Source organism: Peromyscus maniculatus, chromosome 20, assembly GCF_049852395.1.
Source record: "Peromyscus maniculatus bairdii isolate BWxNUB_F1_BW_parent chromosome 20, HU_Pman_BW_mat_3.1, whole genome shotgun sequence".
NCBI classification, from domain to species: domain Eukaryota; kingdom Metazoa; phylum Chordata; class Mammalia; order Rodentia; family Cricetidae; genus Peromyscus; species Peromyscus maniculatus.
Window position 1 is genome coordinate 27,679,319 of NC_134871.1, and position 21,230 is coordinate 27,700,548.

At 38.0% G+C, this 21,230-nt stretch overlaps 1 protein-coding gene across 6 annotated transcripts in view; it reads left to right on the top strand.

Annotated features, from left to right (window-relative positions):
• Positions 1 to 21,230, top strand: part of Stk3 (serine/threonine kinase 3) — a 256,630-nt gene that overhangs the window by 43,225 nt on the left and 192,175 nt on the right. For 2 of the 6 annotated variants that reach the window (XM_076555918.1, XM_076555919.1), the window contains one exon: positions 16,390 to 16,438. The exons of the other annotated variants lie outside the window; for them this stretch is intronic. In XM_076555918.1, coding sequence (XP_076412033.1) covers positions 16,390 to 16,438 — 49 coding nt within the window. The remainder of the gene's footprint in view (positions 1 to 16,389; positions 16,439 to 21,230) is intronic. 6 annotated transcript variants of the gene reach the window in all.

The window sequence follows — 21,230 nt, forward strand, 5'->3', positions numbered from 1 at the left end:
CTTCAGTTCTCTCTCCCTGGAAGTCCCGCCTATTCTCTTCTGTCTAGCTATTGGCCAGTCAGCTCTTTATTAAACCAATCAGAAGTTGCCTTTCACACAGTGTAATCAAATATCCTGATATTTTAAGGCCAAATGACTCCTTGGAAAGTCCTAATGTTGATCCTCCTCGTTCAGAATTTGTTCTTTGTTTTGGCCTCTTGGACTTTATTCCTTAATTTATAGGTATCTTTTGAGAAAAGCCACCTTTGTTCAGCTTATATCTCTAGTTTTCTTTCCTCATTTTTGGCTCAGAAAGAAGATGGTGCTTCTGTGTCATAGAATATCATTTTAAGATATGTTACATTTGTTTATTGTTTATGCTGTGGAGCATTTGCTTTACTGATGCAAAGATGTTACATTCTTTTATGCTGCATTTGTTTAACTCTGTGAAGCTGTGTTACTTTACCTGATGGTAAAACACCTGATGGTCTAATAAAGAGCTGAACCGCCAATAGCAAAGCAGGAGAAAGGGTAGGGGGAGCTGTCAGGCAGAGAGAATAAATAGGAGGAGAAATCTGAGAAGAAAGGATCTAGGAGTGAGAGGAGGAGGGGAGGACTCCAAGTGCCAGGCACCCAGCCACACAGCAAGCCACGGAGTAAGAAGTACAGAAAGGTATACAGGATAAAGATAGAAGCCCAGAGGCAAAAGGTAGACTGGTTAATTAAGAAAAGCTGACTAGAAATAAACCAAGTTAAGGCTGGGTATTTATAAGTAATAATAAGTCTCCATGTGTTTATTTGGGTGCTGGGTGGTGGGGCCCCCAAAGAGCCAAAAGAGTAAAACAAGAACAGTAACTTTAACAACTACACTTCTCTACCTGACTGGTCACACACAGCCTTGTCCTGGTCACACACAGCCTTGTCCTGGTCACACACAGCCTTGTCCTGGTCACACACAGCCTTGTCCTGGTCACACACAGCCTCCTTGTCCAGGTGGTTAACTCTTTCAGTAGCTGAATGCTGTGGAGCATCTGGCACATTGTTGGCACAGCAGAGCCCTTTCCTACTGGCTCCTCCGGGTTTGCGCTAGCAGCCTCTAACTTAGCTGCTGTTCATTCTGTGTGTCATTTGGGGAAGGGCTCCATTTTTTTTTTCTTGTGTAGAAATCTATTTCTCGTGAGACAAATATGTATCCTTTCCATTTGACTACTAAACCTACTCTGCCAAAACCGAATTCGTGTAGCTCAGTAGTCAGTCTCTCTGTTCTAGTTCATCTATAGACTAGACTATTTTTGTAGTAAAAACAAACTTTTAAATCTGTGGTACACTTGATACTGGGGATGCAACTTCCCTTAATTCTCTTCTTTCCCCTTGATCTCCCACATGGTGTTAAGAAGAAATTGTCAAGTTCCACAAAAGGTCTTGCTGTTTTTATATTTGGAATTGTATTTAACTTGTAATTTGGGTCAATTGACATTTCACCATTCATAGTTATAGAATGTCTTTATAGTCAGTTCTCAGAAGAGTAACTTCACTGCTCATGTCTTTCAATGCCCTTCTAGGCCGTTTTGAAAAAACCTGTACATTTTAAACTGCTTTGTTTCTAGGGCCTTTGCCATCTCTGTCCTCCACTGTCATGAATGGTGCTTTTTTTCTGTTTCTACTTTTTAGTTGGTTACATAATAATCTTTGCATATTATTATTATTCATGATTGCATACTCACTCCACTTTGCATTTGTTCTATCCCTGAGCCTGTTGCTTGATTTTCACCAATTATTTGTTTATTTACTTTCTACCAGATACCCTTCTTGTAATTGAACTAATAAGGTCCTGTTTGATTCTTTGTATTGGTTCTTGTCCAAAGCACTAGTCCTTCTTTTTTTAATCTTTTCTTTTTTAAAAAAATTTTATTGTATGTATTTTTGTTTTCATCACACATTTTATATACATATATATGTATATAACACTTTGTTATATACATATTTTTATATACATATATATGTATATAAAATGTATACACACATGTTACGTGATCCCATGAGAGTCTGTTAAAGATGAACAAGAATTTATTAAGATATCAAATGGGGATAATACACTCATGGATACAGAACAACGTAAACCGCAGTCATTGTCCTCCATTCTGTCCAGGGGTAAAGGGAACCAACTGTCCGGTCTCTGATTACCCAAGAGAGAGTCAGCGCACCCCCTCCTCAGTTTTAACTGGTCACATACCCAGAAAGGGCCATGCCCATCAGGCCAGATAACCAAAAGGTCATTGGCTGAACGGAATAAATTTCCACAACACTTCCCCTATTTTGTCTAAATAAATGGGTTCTAACACATAGCTATATACAATAAGAACAATTATCAAGTATTGTTCAGAATAAAGAAAGGACAATAGCATAAACAAAAATGGAATTACAATCAACAAGAACAACATCAAGCAAGAAACACATACTAAATGTCCAGGCCCAAGGTAATTGGCAAGTTACAGAGATTACTCCAATAGCTGTCCTATCCTGAAAAATCTAAATCTTGAACCTGATATGCTCTTAGCTAAAATATGAGAGGATTCTAACTGCAACTATCTAGTCTTTAACCCCATCAAAGACCTAAGATGGAAAATAATATTACCTGAGTAAATGGGAAGTGCAAACAAGCAATTTCTGAAAAATACAAGAAATGACAGAGACAGCCGGCTGCCTCAACAGTCACCCAATGTTTCTCTGCAATGTTGGGGCATCCACTATTGACTACAGACCTAGAATATCTAACAGACCTTTTTCAGAAGCAGGAAAATTTGAAAAGTTGTACTATCCTGTCTTGGCAAGTTTCAGCAGTCGCTTTTCCTTGTGTCCTACTTGTCTGGATTGGACAACATGCTTACTGTCAGCAGTTGAGGCTAGGGCAGTTCTTTGCTCAACAGGTCATTTTTGCCAAGAAGAAAACTCCATATGGAGTGTCTTCGATGCCCATCATCTTGTCGGGAGTAGATCAGTGCTGCCAGAAGCTATCATGTCTCATGTCAACAGAATTCTAAGTAATTAAACATTTAAATGTCATATTCTCTGGATCTTTGAAGTGTTTGAAGATTACCTATCCATCTGAAATATATCTGAATATCTGATAGAAATATATATAAATATATCTAGAAAACCCAACATGGCTATAAGTTTGACAAGCATGGGTGACTATCAACTTGTAATTCTTAATAATTTATGTAGCTTAAAGACTAAAGCTTCACATTATAAAAATAAACAATCATTAAACAGATGTACAGTATAAGGACAATGACCTCAAATTTGATAATATACAAAAATATCTTAATCAGACATAGAAATGTATAGTGCAATATGAAAAAAACCTTAATTTGTATCAATATACAAAATATCCTAAACAGAAGTAGAACATACATACAGTATGACAAATAAAATTTTACATTTGTATCAATATGCAGAAATATTTTAAACAGAAGTAGGAACATATGTACAATATGACAAATATGGTTTTGAATTTGTATCAGTATACAAATAATTTTAAACAGGAATACAAAAATAATTTTATGTTTGTATTAATATACAAGAATCCATACTAATGCAAATTATGTAAAACTGATAGTTGTTAATTTAGTTTACAAGTCGGTACAATAATCTACTTTATTTCCTATCCTACCTATCCCCCTTTTTTCTATTCCAAATGAGATTCCTGATCTAACTTTATTCTTCTGCCCCCAACCCTATAACAGCTTATAACCAACTCCTAACAGATGACGATTATTGAAAACCCTGAGAAAACAAAAACCTGTTGGGAGAGGGGGTGTCATTTTCTTAGAATTGTTTCCTGCTGTTTGGGGGCAATGGTATCTCTGTGGGATCCTGTACAAAACTAGAACAATGGTTAAGTCTCATGAGGACTAGCTGTAACAATTGTAGCCAGCCTCAGAGTAAAGTAAAGCTTACCTGAAGTTCTGGCTAGAGGTGTAAGATGGTGGACCATCTCAGCTAGCCACCTTGGAACTGTCCTGAGCAGTTTGCTGTCCAAAGCTGATCTTTAAGTGATGTTTAACGGTTCAGTGGCATTATTATGAACCAGGTAGAATTGTTGTTGTGGGTCCCCATCTTCCTTCTGGAGACTTCAGAGTGATATCTGTTTGGAAAATTTTTGTTCCCTGTGGAAAACTTAAACATTATTAATATCGAGACAGAAAGTGTAAATTTTAAGATAGTAATATATCTAAAGAAAGGTTCTAAAGAATCAAAAAGAAGTATGAGGAGAAAGAGATTTGTAACAACAATAGTCCCTATATTTTGGTTTTCTTCTGTCCCACACCAGGTGGCTCTTCTGATATGAGACAGAAACTCTAAATTTGTCTTTTAACAATATGCTTGGATTTAGAAAAGGAGAAAGCCATGCTCCAACTCCAAAGCCAGCTGTAATTTTTAATTGAGTTGGGACTATAAGTTTTCTGAGAAGTAAAGAGATATTAATGTTTAGGTAGTGAGATTTTACACTGTAGATAATATTGGTACCATTAGTCAGATTTTTCTTTGCTTGATTTTTTTTTTCTGAATAGCTTTTCCTTCTTCCTTAGACATCTAAATGTCCAAGGTCTTTTGACTTCTTGAAAATGGGTATTTCTGTTTTCCTGTAAAGACTTGTAGAATTGTCACATTGGTGGATGAGCTATCTCTTCTCCTTATTAAGAGGCCTCTCCTGTTCAAATAGAACCTATATTAATTTTGATGGTATCCATAGCTTTTCTTCTCCCATGGAAACAAAAGCGGACCCCTTCTCTAATGTAGCATGGTTTTCATTCTGAGGTCAACACATCTTTGAAGTAAACAGGTTAATTTCACTCAGTAGTTTTTTTCTATTATCCAATGTTTTTCTGCTGCTATTGTTCCTTTTCTCATTAGCGTTAAGAAAATTCAAGGTTAATAAGGCATTATGTAATTTATCTCTAGGGGTCTTAGTTCTTCCTTTTAGTTTATTAAGCATTTTCTTTAAAGTGCAATTAGATCTTTCTACAACCGCGTGTTCTGTATGATTGTGTGGTATGCCTGTAATATGCTTTATATTATAATATGCAAAAAACTGTTTCACTTTACTAGACATATATGCTGGAGCATTGTCAGACTTAATTTGTACAGGTATAACCATGATGGCCATGACTTCTAATAGGTGTGTAATTGCAGAATCAGCCTTTTCAGAACTCAGAGCAGGTGCCCATTGAACCCTGCAAAACGTATCTATTGTATGGTGTATTTTAATTTTCCAAATTCTGCAAAATGAAACACATCCATTTGCCAGATTTCATTTCTTTGTATACCTTTAGAGTTACTTCTTGAGGGTAATGGAGTTTGGTTATAGAAGGAACAAGTAGGACTTTTTTCAGTTTCCTTGGCTTGTTGCCAAGTGATGGAAAAATCCTTTTTCAAATTTTTGCTATTGACGTGGTATTTTCTTTTTTATGAAATTCTGAGGCCTCCAGCATATTTCTTATTAATAACTGATCAATTTCATGATTACCTTGTGCTAGAGGGCCTGGCAGACCTATAAGGAATGGGTCTGATGTGTAAAATATATATATATATGAATGAGATGATTCCTATTTCTGACTGTTTCCTGCAGTTGTATAAATAACAAAGTTAATTCTGTTTTACCAGGAATAAACTCAGTGGTTTTAATATGTAAAACAACTCTTTCAGCATTTTGAGAATCAGTAACTATATTGAGAGATTCTGTAAAGTCCATTAGTACCATAAGAATGGCATACAATTCTGACTTTGTACAGAATCATAAGGGCTTTGAGCCATTTTACTTAAATCTCCTGATTTATGTCCTGCCTTTCCTGATTTATTTACATCAGTATAGAATGTAGGGACTCCAGAGATTGGTGTTCTCCATATAATGTGAGGAAGTACCCAACTGGTTTTTTGTGAATTTAAGTCTCTTGCTTTTGGGATAACTGTTGTAATCTCTCCCCCAAAATTACTGCAGGCTCTTTGCCAATATTCATTTTCTGTCCATAAAGAGGAAATTTCCTCATTAGTTAAAGGTACTATGATTTCTGCTGGGTCCTTTCCTGTCAATTGATGAAGTCTTAATTTTCCTTTGAAAATCAAATCAGAAATCTTTCCCACAATGTCTTTAATTTTTTACTCTGTTTATGTGATAGAAATATCCCTTCCAATATAGTATCTTCCCTCCACAATAAAAGCCCTGTAGGGGAATACATAGAGGGTAATGTGATCAGAATGTAGTTAAGCTCTAGATCTGCATGATCCACATGTGCCTCCTGTAATTTCTTTTCCACCAAAGCCAATTTTCTCTTAGCTTCAGTAGGTAATTCTCTTGGACTATTTTAAGTACTTGTCACCATCCAAGGTTTTGAACAAATTACTCAATCAGTTTTTATCTCAGTAGTGGACTGTAAATTGAAAAATGTCACCTAGCAATTTTTGAAACTCATTAAGAGTCCAAAATCGATTTCTTCTGATTTGTACAGTTTGAGGTTGAATTTTTTGTAGACCTATTTTTATTTATATTCTAAGTAATTAATAGAATCTCCTCTTTGTATTTTTTCAGGAACAGCTTGTAATCCCCAGTGAGGCAAAACTTTCTTTATTTCCTTGAACATTTTTTCTAAAGTATCTACCTTTGAATCAGCTAATAAAATATGATCCATTTATGGTAAATTATAGATTGTGGAAACTGTAAATGAATTATTTACAACTGTCTTTGTACAAAATATTGGCACACGGTAGGGCTATTTAACATCCCCTGTGGGAGAACCTTCCTTTGATATCTCTTAAGTAGATACTGGGAAGGCCAATTTTTCTTTATCCTTTTCTTGTAAAGGTATAGTGAAGAAAAAAATTGTAGATGTAACCAACCGTCTTATTAAATAAGAAACACAGAGACAATGCAAAGATGAAAGCCCAAGAGGTCAGAGCTAAGAGCCTTACCCTTCACTTCTGCAGCTATCCTCTTCAGCCAAGAGACCTACTTCCTGTGTGTTTGTCTTTATATAGACTTTTTGTTCCACCTTCTCATTGGTTGTAAACCCAACCGCATTACTGCCTCGTCACTGCCGGTCTGTACAGACCTACAGGTCTTCTATGGTTGGTATTGAGATTAAAGGCATGTGTCTCCATGCTGGCTATATCCTTGACCACACAGAGATCTACCTAGCTCTACCTACCAAGTGCTGGAATAAAAGGCGTGCACCACCACTGCCCAGTTTCTGCTATGGTTTGCTAATAGCTCTTACCCCCAGGCAACTTTATTTATTAACATACAAATAAAATCACATTTCAGTACAAATAAAATATCACGATAAAAAATCTTTTTAAGTCAATAACTGTAATAGGCTATTCTATAGATAACATAGAAGGCAAAGGTATTCCAGACTATAGAGAGCCCATCAGCTGAATTACTTTATTTATGGCTCTCATATCTATCAGCATTCTTTGTTTTCCAGATTTCTTTTTAATAACAAATAGAGGAGAATTCCAAAGGCTGGTAGATTCTTGAATAGATCAAGCATTTAGTTGCTCCTGAACCAGCTGTTCTAAGGCCTGCAGTTCCTCTGAGGTCATAGGCCACTGCCCAACCCAGACAGGTTTGTCATTTAACCATTTTAAAGGTGAGGCTGTTGGTACCTTGGAGAGATCAGCAGTTGTTGTGCCCTGCTTTTGTACAAACTGAATGTTCAGTGACTACTTATAATATTCTTCCCAGAAACATGAATTGGTTTATGATACGCTTCTGAGATTGGAGGAATATTAATAATCTGGGTATTCCATTGCTGTAACAGATCACGACCCTATAGATTCACTGCTCTATTAGCCACTATGGCCTTAACTTTCCTCTCTGCCTTTCTAGCCCTATGTATTGAAGCCATCTCATGCTTCATTTTACCTGAGATAGGGTTCCAATCCCCAAGAACTGAACATATCTACCTTCTGGAGAGGCCAATTTGGATGCCATGATTCTGGTGTAATTATAGTCACATCCACCTCTATGTCCAGCAAGCCCTCAATTGTAATGTTATTTGTACTCTTAGCTTTGGTATGATCATTTATAGAAGTTGCCAAAGTATTCATTTTATGGTTCCCCCTGGAATTTTTGATTCATCTCCCAAAGCTATTCTATCATCCAGAGCAGTATGGTTTTTACAATAGGCACTGGATTCTCTAATTGTTCTGGGGAGGAGTTTCCTCCACAGTGACTGGGAATGACTGGACCACAATCGACTTGGGGACCTGTGAGAAGCTCCCCAAAGGATGATAAAAGATTGCCTTGTTTGTCTGTTGTTGACCAGCATTCACTGGTTCAGTGTCGGCCTTTGCCTCATCTGCATAATCCAGGTTGGGGCCTTCTGCTTTGATCATTCCTAGAAGAAACATTATTTCTAGGAATGCCTTGTATACAATTTCTCTTTAGATGGCCTTGTTTACCACAATTAAAACATTTGACACTTTGATGTCTCTTCAGGCCTTTGTAAATCATCTCTCCTATCCAAGCCTCATCACTATAATTATGAGACTCAATATTGACTGTATGTTGGATTCATTCTTCTATGGTGTCAATCTGACCTTTAAGGGTGCAATTATCTTTTTGCATTCTAAATTAGCATTTTCAAAAGCCAAAGATTCAACTAGTACTCATCTAAATTCTTGATCTGATATTATGTTATTTACAGCTTTAGTCAGTCTTTGGAAAAAGTCAGTGAAGGGTTCTTTTGAGCCTTGTATGACTTTAGTAAATGGCTCAGTTCTTTTCCTGATTCTTAATTTTGATCCCAAGCATTCAAGGCTGCCATACAGCATAGGAACAAGGTATACTCATCAAAGGTAGCCTGATTATTTACATCAGCATAATGGCCCTCTCCAAGAATTTGATTTTGGAAAATATCAAAACCTCTGATCTTACCTTGTTGTTCAAGGGCCTAAGCTTCTTCTTTCAATGAGCTTTTCCATTGTACCTGAGGACCATATTCTAATACTACAGAGACTAATTGATTCTAGTCATTTGGAGTGATTCTATTCCTAGAGAACCACATATTCAGCATCTGCCTCATATATGCTGAATGCATACTATAGGAAACTCTTGCTTCCTAATCTTTTAAATCTCTCATATATGTAGATTTCCATTTGCAATCTGCATATCCTTTGGGATAATTGTTATTTGCTCACCTTTCACAAATAGTAACAAGATAAATCATAGCAGGTGTGCTGACCACCCTAGTAGCTCACCTCTAACTCTGTAAGGTACTGGTGTGGTTAATTCCCCTCTAACTTATTTCGTCTGTGCCTTAATGCTCTTTTGATCAGTTTTTTTTTTTTTTTTTTTTTTTCTTTTTGATTTTTTCGAGACAGGGTTTCTCTGTGTAGCTTTGCGCCTTTCCTGGGACTCACTTGGTAGCCCAGGCTGGCCTCGAACTCACAGAGATCCGCCTGGCTCTGCCTCCCGAGTGCTGGGATTAAAGGCGTGCGCCACCACCGCCCGGCTCTTTTGATCAGTTTTAACAAGTTCTTCTAAGGCTTAAAATCTATTTGTAACTGCCTTCTGTAGGTCTCAACCTCCTGAACAGTGAACGCTTCCAAAGCCTTCATTAAATCAGTCAGTTTCTTGTTCTCATGATTCATATATAATTCCAAAGATTTTATCGTATTCATCAAGGCTACTTTGTCATCCTTAGAGATCATCTGTATGGCATGCTTATTACCTTCCAGACCAATGTTCTGTCTGCCAGTTATCATAGCCACTGTCCACGGAGTGGGTGTTGCCTGCTCGTTTCTCATTACCACTTTGCAAAGTCTGCTTCATTTCAGTCAATTTCTCATCTGCCGCACTGTTATTGAACCATTTTTAAAGGATATGATATGAATTGTCAGACTAATAGCAATTATAGCTAAAAATGTGTATATCCCAACTAGGTTGTTTATCTCTTCTAGCATGCCATCCATAACAGAAATAAGCAGGTGTCTAATTCCCTGCATTGTGGTGTTTCCTGCCATTGACTTGGAAGAAGTTTACAAATCTGTAAAAAAAACCAAACCAAACCAAAACAAAAAAACCAGTTTATTTACTTATTTAATTGTTTATCGGTTTTTTTTTTTTAATTTTCTGGAGCTGAGGACCGAACCCAGGGCCTTGTGCTTGCTAGGCAAGCGCTCTACCACTGAGCTAAATCCCCAACCCCTAATTGTTTATTTATCAGTTTAAAGTTTAAAGTTATCAGGTAATTTACCTCAGCTAAAATGCTTAGAAGATTTCCCTAGGTGTAAAGCTTTTAATTAACCAGGCAGATTTGGATGGCTGGTTTGTGCAAGGATTTTAGGTTGTAATAACGATGTTTGGCCAGCAGGTGTCCCAGGTGTGACACCAGAGCAGGTTCTGGGACACTGTAGCCTGGCTCTGGCTTGGCGCTCCCAAAGTCGACTGACCTGTGAGTTCTAAGCAAAACTTAACAGGAACTACGCTGGACGGATTTGGTTAGAGAAAGCAGCGGAGAATTCTTAGCCTCTGACCCCATGCTGAAGCGGGCCAGAATCTATATGAGGTAGGGGGCATGTGAAGATGGCAGGCTCAAGCCGACCGCTGGACTGCATGGGCCGGCTGTGGAGCACATACATAGGATGGACCTGGGCCGAGGGTTCGGGGTGACATGGATGCTGTAAGTCAGCCTGCTAGAGGTGCTGTTCCAAATTAGGAGCAGGGATGTAAACAATCCGTGCAGGCTTAGCCGAGCTGGGAGCACAGACCAACTGCAGGGCAGAGTAGGCCGCTTTTCCTTAGCCGTGTGCCACCGCTGCTGGCCTCCATGGGCGGGGCAGGTGCTGACACTAGCGAGCTATTCTGCATGGAAGGTGGGCGCTCCGAAGGCCGTGGGGTGGATTGGGGCTGGACACATGCTTCGGCACCTGTGCTGGCCTAGCAGAGCCAGTCGGGGCTGCTTGCCTGGCATACGGGCTCTCGGGAGCTCAGGGCAGACAGGCGCTCGCTCTCAGGGTAGGCGTGAGGGGGACTGAGGCTACAGCGGACTAGCCATGGGCCATCAGGCTGAGTTCACGTTGGGTGCCACTTGTTATGTGATCCCATGAGAGTCTGTTAAAGATATCAAGAATTTATTAAGTTATCAAATGGGGATAATACACTCCCAGATACAGAACAAAGTAAACCGCTGCCATTGTCCTCCGCTGTGCCCAGGGGTGAAGGGAACCAACTCACCCGTCTCCGATTACCCAAGAGAGAGCCAGCCAGCGCGCTCCTTGCTCAGTTTTAACTGGTCACATACCCAGAAAGGGCCACGCCCATTGGGCCAGATAGCCCAAAGGTCATTGGCTGAACAGAATGAATTCCCACAACATGTATAAGAGTATTTGCCTGCCTGTATGTATGTATACTGTGTGTGTGGCTGGTGTGTGAAGAGGTCAGAAGGTGATGGCAGATCCCCTGAGACTATAGTTAGAGAAGGTTGTGAGTAGCAGCATGGTTGCTGAGAACTGGATCGGGTCCTCTGCGAGAGCAGCCAGTGCTCTTAACTGTTGAGCCGTACCTCTGGCCTTTTTCTCTCAGTCTTTTAAATAATTTTAAAAGTTTTAATCTTGACCCAAGAAAGCCTTACCTTGTATTTTGGATTTGTTGTGAGTGTATATTTCATAGATACTGGTTTATTCAGTTGGCCCTGTCATGCATGTTTGTCTGTTATGCCTTTGAAATGGCTTTTCCTATGTTTATATTCACAAAAATGAATTAATATATAACATGTGGATATAAAACTTCATTACAGCTTAAACTTTATAAATCTGAAAACTAATCTGAGAACTAAAATTCAATGCATGTTCATTGAATTTCCTATTTCTGTGATTATCTTAGAAGTGTGAATAAAAACAGTAAAGTATGTGTTGAGAAGCAGGTCATATTGGTGCTCATGTGACTCACAGATAAGTGCTCTTACACAGCTTTGGTGTATTCTGATTTAAACGATGTTCACTTGATTGTTACGTACTAAAAATTACAGCCATTTTAATAGTAGTCTTACTCAGGGGAATTTTTAGGTAAGCGCCTCTATTAGAAGTTTCTTCACCTTGACTGACTTCACAGATAGCAAGTCTAGTATAAAGAAGAAACATATAAATGTGTAACAGTAATAATTACTAGAAGAAGAGGTCATGAATTTGAGAATTTGAGAGAGTGGGGGAGGGACCCAGGAGGAGTTGGAGAGGGGTGGGTGGAATGGTGTAAACACATATTCATGGGTGAGCTTCTCAAAACGATACTTTTTTCTTTAAAAAAGAGATTAGAACTAAGCGATTGTTTAGCAAGTTGATAGTAGAGCTTGTGGTTTTTGTTGTTGCTTGTTTGTCCAGCAGTGACTTGGGAGGCTCTAATGTGTTTCCTGGCATTGTGCTTATTTTTGGAATTGAAGTTATTGATTTAAAAATTTGATCAAGCATTTCTTTGAAAGTCTGAAAATAAAACCACAAGAAAAAGCAAACCTAACTTAGGTTACATGCCTTCTAAGAAACTTTTAAGTTTGTGTTTATCTGGCCTGTGGAATAAGCACCGTTTATATCTTCCTCCCTCCTGTTTTACAACCTGCCTGCGCTGTTTAATCATACGCCATGGAATACTGCCCTGTAAATAAGAGCAGGTTGGGGGCAGAGAATGAACTCATCTTCAGCCATTTGGTGTCTTCTGTTACCTTGTCTCCAAATTCCTGGCTTGGTGAATTTGCATACTTTTTGTCCACAAATTCCTAGCTTAAAACTCTATCTTTTCTTATTCTTATAGTTCTACCATGTGCAGGAAGCTGAGGCAGGAGAATTCTGAGCTACATAGCAGGACTGTCAATATCCAATCAACCAAACAGCAACAGAACATGATACCTTACTTGAAAATGACCTTTATTCTTTTTGATTTTTTCGAGACAGGGTTTCTCTGTGTAGCTTTGCGCCTTTCCTGGGACTCACTTGGTAGCCCAGGCTGGCCTTGAACTCACAGAGATCCACCTGACTCTGCCTCCCGAGTGCTGGGATTAAAGGCGTGCGCCGCCACCACCGCCCGGCTATGACCTTTATTCTTAAGCAGTTTGTACCTGCACAGCAACCCATTGATTAACTGGATCGGATCTTCTAGAGCAGTGGTTCTCAACCTCCTGCTGCTCCGACCCTTCAGCTACACCTCGTGTGGTGCTGACCCCAACCATAAAACTATTTTCGTTGCTACTTCATAACTGTTATTTTGCTACTTACTGTTATGAATTGTAATGTAATACCTGATATGCAGGATATCTGATGTGTGACCCCCAAAGGGGTTGCACCCCACAGGTTGAGACCTGCTGTGTCAGCATAGTTCTTGAAGGAGAACAGTGATGACAGCTGTTACAGCCTGCCTGTCGTGTGCCTGTTCTGACTAGTAGGCAAGTGGAGTGTGTCTAACTTCCTCTCTGGGTGCCATCCTTTGCCTTCATTGTTCTTCTTGGCCATTCTGATCAGTTTGCACAACATGTTTGACAGTTTGCTTGAAATATCTTTTTTAAAAATTAGGAGTTATCCGATTGTGAGCATAGATATTAACAAGAGTCTGCAAAACTTGACTTGCACTTTTTCTTTGGGAAATATACAAGAAAAGATCAAAGGATAGGATGAAGCTTGGTGTTAATTAGGTGTCTCCCTGTGATTATAACTGGGGGTGAGTTGTAAGGTGGGAATTATCAGTTTAGTGTTGATCTTGACACAAGGCAGACCAGAGTCACCAGATGGCAGTGAGTGTGCCTGGAAGTTAATGGTAGTGTGTAGCTGAAGTTTTCCTGTGTCCTGGCCTGCTGGCAGTCGGGACAAATCTTTCCCATTTGCATCACCCAAGTAAACACACAGAGACTTATATTACTTATAAACTGTATGGCCATGGCAGGCTTCTTGCTATCTGTTCTTATATTTTAAATTAACCCATTTCTATTAATCTGTAAGTTGCCACGTGGCTCATGGCTTACCAGTACCTTACATCATGCTTCTCCTCATGGCATCTGGCAGCGTCTCCTGACTCAGCCTTCCACTTCCCAGCATTCTCTTCTCTCCTTGCCCCACCTACACTATCCTTCCTGCCTGGCTACTGGCCAGTCAGCATTTTATTTATCAATCAATCATAGCAACATATATTCACAGCATACAGGACATCCCACAGCAGTAGTGACAACCAGAACTCGGGTTAGAGTGACACTCCTGTGTTCTAGTGGGTGACACTTTTTGCCTGATTCTGTGGCATTACTGAAGTCACTGGTCAGTGTTATTTGAATCCTTTAGTTTGTAATTATGGGGAGGGGGATTTGTACATATGACTTAAATTCCAGAATTTTGAGGTTGGCTTTGTAAACACATCACAGAATTTTGATATCACACTTATTTAGTAATGGATTTTTTTTTTAAATTTTGCTCAGTATTTTCATACTGTCTTTTAGTTTGGTGACTCTTCTCTCTAGTTAGCCCAGCTATTTTGTCATATACTTGGAAATCACATTTATTTAGTCTCTTTTCATGTTTGGGAGAAGAGTAGTTATGGATGCCTTCCCCAGGAATTTTAATATATTTCTCTAGGAAATATTTGAAGTCCCTAGAAGAGATACTCACATCTAGCAAGTCTTTAATAAATGTTTATTGAATTGACAAGATTAATTGACTTCCTCCTGTGAATATAAAATAGCTACTCATCTATTTGATGTTATAAGGATAGATTGTAATTTGCATGGATATTACATTTTGGTATAATAATGGAAATTATTAAATATGACTATATATCAAAGAAAGTCCACCAAAAAATGTGAAAAATGTGTCATGCTATTAACTTTGGTATATGTGAAACACCAGGGTGTGTTGTATTGGTTCTCTGACTGTTGTGGAAGTTATGTAGTATTTTTGGGTTTAACTCTTTGCTAAAAAATTTGTTAAAAAATGTCTACCTTGAAAGCTTTAATCTAGACCTCCTTTACCTCACAAATAAGAGCTGTGTTCTGTTGTTGTAAGTGCAACTTAATGTAAGCATTATTATTATTATTATTAATTTTTCATTTAAACAGTAATTTAACATATTTATGTAATTAATATTAGAAAGTTCCTTTCGAAGGAATTTAAAAATAACCAGTTATATTAAGTGCCATTTAGCATCTCTAAACATTTATGCATCTTACACATTATATATTGCTGTGATATTGAAGCTTTTTAAAGATGAGTTACAGTTTGGATTAGAGGTTTTCAAGATGATCCATATGTGATTATGAAGCTGTGCATTGATATGTGGAAGAAAGTCTGTATCTTAGAGGTTTATCCTGTGCTTGGAAACATTCTAAGAAGTTTCCCATGGTTATTCTCTCAGCTTTAAGTTCATTTTTGTTTTGGCTACTTATTTTCATTCAACCATGTGTGTGTGTGTGTGTGTGTGTGTGTGTGTGTGTGTGTATGTATATATGTATATATACGTGTATATATATATGTAATGATTGGAGACCATTAACATGATGAATTTAAGTTTTAATTTTTTTATGAACTAGATTAATGACCCGGGAAGATAACTAACTGGAAAGGAATTCAGCTTCTTCCTCATCTGTTAAGTTATTAATAATGTTTTATGGTACTTTGCAAGTCTGTCAATTGAATGGAATGCTTTGAACACATTTATTGATAGAGGCTAGTACACCTCACTGGAGGTGTAAATGATACTAATAAATGTTTTTATATTCTTTACATCTTAGATGGTAATAAATCTAATGATAAGAGCAGTTCTGTAAAGAGTTAAGTGTTCTTAAAAAACAGAAAGGGAGAAATGTTTAGCCTGATATAGTTCAGAGAAAAACAGTTGCTTAGCAGATTTTCAAGAGAATAAATCATTCAGTCCATTCCACAGCACTCACTTTGTGGCTTATTTTGGTCGTTTTATCTCTAGCTTCTGAACAATACTTAGCAAGTAGGATGCTCAGTAAATCTTAAAGAATTGGAGACTTAAAGAATGAATGGATCAGATGAGGGGGTAGACAGTAGCCTTGGAAAGGAAATAAGGGTATTAAAATTCTGTTTCTGTCTCTAAAGGCCGGTGTAGCCCCTAGCTCACCTAAGGAGAATGGTCTCAGCATCTGGTTTAGATGGATTTTCCTTTCTTAATCAGTTCTTTAGGATCATTGTCATATACTTGATGATCTCTGTTACTGTTACCTCTGTTTTTGATGGAGATTTTCCTGCTTCTTTTCCCATGGTGACCAAAGCCGTGCGTGCCATCTTTGTGGTTTTCCAGAGTCTTCCGTTTGCTCCTCACTGTATCTGTTTCTCAAAATGTGTGGGTACTTTCTTGAGGAGTCTTTCTTGGAGCTTCTTGACTTCCTGTTCTAATGTAGACTCGTTGCCTTTTAGGTCTGCGGTTCAGCTGCAACCTTGGGCTTCCTTCCCCCTGGATTCCTGGGTCAGTGCCATCATTTTCTTACATATTTCCTGTTTTCCCCTTGCTTTTTTTTCTAACCAAAATGTCTTCTTTATGCAATAAGAAGTTCATTATTTGAGTTCTTGCATATCTGAAACTATCTTTAATTTGGTTGGTAGTTAGCCTATGTAAATTTTAAATAAAAGATATTTTTCTCTTAAAATTGTGAGACTTCGTCCCATTATCTTCTAGAATCTGGTATTGCTAATGTAATGTGGTATCTGTCAGTGCCTTACTTATTGGTGAGTCTCACTTCCCCTGGAAGTTTTGGGGCTTTTGTTTCTTTTTCCTTATGTTTCTGATATTTCACACGAACAAAGTATATGATAAGAATATAAGTAGGCTTAATTTAAATCCTTTTTAGTAGTTATGCTCAGGGTACAGTAAATTCTTTCAGCATGAACACTGTGTTTCTTCAGTGTTGGAAAAAGTTTCTTTGATAATTTTTCCTGTTTTCTTTATTTGATGATGATTTGTGTTTAAACCAATTGATAGATGTATGAAATTGATATGTATCTCCATATATATATCTATATATAGATATATGCACACACCTAGAAGATATTGGCCTCTTTTTATCACTTGCCTTTGTTAGAAGGAAGTGAGAGTGATGGTTTATTGTACTTTATGTTCTGACTCTATTAATTAACTGTGTACTCAGCAGTTAGATTGTAGTTTGCAAGAATTTATTTTTATTATTCCATTCCCATAGCATAATGATGCTGATACATGCATGCAAATGCTTTTCACATTGCTGAGAGAATCATTTTCTTTTTTCAAGTAATTTTTTGTTTTCTGAATCATCCTCCCTTCATCCATCCCTCTATCCTCCTCTTCATCCCCCTCCCTTCCTCTCACCTTCTTCCTTCTCTTCCCCTCCATTGCCCTCGCCCCTCCTTTCTTGTTCCCTTCTCTTCCTGTGCCTTGGTTCCCATTCTCTGTCTTTATTTCTCCCATGCTCAATTTATGGAGTCTTAGAGGTGAGATGAACAGCTAAATAAATACCTTCAGGTTTGGTTTTGTATCGAGTCTGTGTTATTCTATATCCACCTCAGTTGTGATATGCCTATTCTATCTACTTTTATCCTCAGGAAACATTAAGTGAATATCATTAAAAAAGATCCATTTATTTTGTTATATGAATGTTTTGCCTACATGTATGTGTGTGGTATGCCATGTGAGTACCTGTGCAGGCCAGAAGAGAGAGTTGCTTCTTTTGGAACTGGAGTTACAAATGGTTGTTAGCTACCAAGTGGGTGCCAGGTCCTCTGGAAGAGCAGCAACTGCTGTTAACCCCAAGCACTTTGCAGAGAAATCTGTTAATCTATTACAGTTGAGCTATGTACGCATGCCAGGGTCCTTCTAGCAGTTCTTCTCAGCCTTTGAGAAATCTTACTAGAAGTACACAATCGAGTCTGTGCAAAAGTTGTTAAGACAGAAAATGAGAACCAGATTGATATGGTGAAGATCACTAGTTCTTGGACCAGTGATCCCTGTGGGGCTTTCAGTCTTCATAACTTAGCTGTCCTCTATTTGAAATTTGTCACTGGGTGGTGGTGGCACACACCTTTAATCCCAGAACTTGGGAGGCAGAGGCAGGCAGATCTCTCTGAGTTTGAGGTTCTGCAGATCAAATTCCAGGACTGCCAGATCTGTTACACAGAGAAACCCTGTCTCGAAAAACAAAACAAAACCAAAAAAGAAATTTGTCTGTACAGATGATAATTACCAGGTAAATTTTCTGTCTCTAAACACAGGTAACATTTATTTTGTTCTATTAGAGAACATTTTAGAATCTGTCTTTACCAGGATGAACTGTTTCTGTGATCGTAGTCTGGTTTAGGGGAATGAGGCTAGTGGAGAGGAAATTCAAGACTGAAGAGTTTGGAATTCAGTGTGACATGTATGTTTTCTCTGGAGGCTTGTGATAGATTTGTTATTTTGTAAAGGAAACAATTGGGAAGTCCAGTTTTCTTTGATCATCATGTCTTTAGAGTGACAGAGGCTGCTGTATTATGGCTGGCACTCGTCCTTCGGTGGATACTGTGAAAACAGCGCACGCAGTGCTTGTGATGTGCCAGGTGCTCTTCTGAGTAGTTCACATCATGTTGTAGTGTTAAATTGTCCTAAGAAGATTCGACAGCTACAAAGACTGTTGTTAATCCTTTTCCACAAGAAAAGTGGAGTCAAAGAGAAGTAAACGCAGGTTTTGGAGACAGAAAATACCTGTCTTATAGGTCTGACCTGTAGTTGTCAAAAACATGGAATCTGGACCAGAATTCCTAGGTTGAAATCATGCGTATGCTATGTACTTACTGTGAACATGGGGAAGTGTTTCAGTTTCTTTGTGACTTAGTTTCTTCATCTACTTCATTGAGTGTTTTAAAGAGAACACCCAAGTGGATGAATTGTCAGAGCAGCACCTGGCACACAAAGCCTGCTTGTATGTGTTGGTATTGCCACCATCGTATTATCTCCTGCAGATTGGAGGGAGTGTCTTCATGTCATGAATTCAGATAGGTTGTGGTAGAGATGTGCAGAGAACTACAGACCTAAGGACAGAGTTCTAGCACTCACCATCAGTCCTTTGAATTACTGTTACATTTTAGGCACAGTAAGAGTTTCTTCAGTAAAATCAGGCACTGGCTATTCAGATGTCCAAAGATCCTACTAGCCTTAGAATTAGTGTATTGTTCATAGCAGCTTTGATTTGAACACTAGATTTATAGCATTTAAAATCTATTTACCATGTTTAATTACCATGCTATTAATTACGGGCTTCTTTAAACAAGTTTTTTTCTTTAAAGCATACCAAATTCTTATTATGATTTAATTTGCCTCCCTGTTATATTATTTCTGATAATAGATGTCTTTTGATATATGTGGACTTGTATTCCATAATGTGCTTTTCTGGGGTTTTCTATCTGCCCGTGTGTTACTAGTTTAATTCATGTTTGTCTTTCTAGTCATTTGCTGCATGCTTTCTCTTTGTGAAATAGATACAGTTCATACTGGATCTACAACTTCTTATGTGTTAAGTGCTTTTTTCATATGGGAAAAGATTTTAAATGTCTGCCTGCTGACCATTTTCACAGTCTACTGTCACTTTTCTTTGAGAATCAAGGGATCACAAGCAGCGTGTATATGTGTATTTACATGTGGTATAATAGTGAAAGCTTTCATTTTTAGATCACTAGTTGACTTCGAGATAGTATTAATCTTTTTTTCTTTGCCAGACATGTGCAACCCAGATTTCATGAAAGACAAACTCTTTCTGCCCTCTTGTATGTAATAATAGTTAAAATATTCTAGTTATGTTTTCTAATATATGTACTCTGTGCTGAGAGAAAGGTTTGTGTTTTTCTAGAAGAACCCTATAACTTTTTTATTGCTTAAACTTTGGATACTTTATACTCTTGGATCTCGTCTTTTTTGGGTGGGATGACGTGGAATGAAAGCCTGCTCTGCCCTTTTTCAGTTTCTTTCATCCTGATACCCAAGAGCCCTTGTTCCCTTGTATTTTTTTTTTTTAAACAAGGAAGAGGGAGAGAAATTTGGATCATAAAGCAGCTGGAATGTGAAGCTTGATTGGTATTCAGATAAAGTGTTACATGTAACCTCCCATATTATTTTTGAAGGGTTTTGGTCACTATTCTGTTTGTATTATGTATCATAAAAAATAATGGAATTTGAAGCATTTGAGGATTTCTGAAATGAAATCTGAACACAGTATCAGTTCAGTTTGAAGCAAACATGTAATTTGGGCAGAGTAGGCAAAGAGACAGCATGGAGACCTTTAAACAGTCCCCGTGTTTCTTGTAAAAGACAATTTTACTGCACTTTCACTGGCCTCACATACTACACTCTTTTTGTCTAGGGCAGAAAATGGGAGTCAGTTTAGAGATCTCACTGTTACGTATTCAGAATAATGGTTAGCATTTCTGGAGTTAGTTATTTTATGTGCACAAATCTCTATTCTAGGAACTTTCCCTCTTTCATGTTAATTTTTTTTCTTCAGTTTTTTAGGACTGGGTTTCTCTGTGTTGTAGCTGGAAGTTTTTCTGTGTCACAGCTACTCAGTCCCAAATGCACATCCAGAGGCTTAATATTAATTACAAGTTGTTTGGTCTATGGCTCAACAACTTACTAACTAGCTTGTTCATGTTAAATTAACCCATTTCTATTAATCTATGTATCTTCATGTATTTACCTGAGTTCCATTATACCTTGCTTCTCACGTGGGGTCTTGCATTGTCTCCTCAGACCCCACCTTTCTTCTTCCTGTATCTCTCTTGGATTTCCTGCCTGGCTGTCTCCTGTCTTGCCATAGGTCAAAGCAGCTTCTTTATCAACCAATAGTAGCAACATATATTCACAGTGTACAGAAAGACCATCCCACAGCACTTCCCCTTTTCTGTCTAATTAAAAAGGAAGATGGATGCCCCAACATTGCAGAGGAACTTTGGGTGACTGTCCAGGAAGCCTGATGTCCCTGTCATTAGGTAACATTACATCTTTCTGGAGACTTTGATGAAGTTATAGTTTGTTTTAGTTATAATAAAAGTTAAATTAGATACAAAACTTTAGACTTACAAAGATAAGATAGATAATTAAATATTTTCTCTAATTTTGTCAAATGCAAATGGATTGGATATTGTTACTATAATTCTTAATAACTGTTTTTGTTTTACTATATTAAGGTTAGAAACCTTCCTTTTTAATTAGACAAAAAGGGGGGAATGCTGTGGGACAATGCTCTTGTACACTGTAAAGA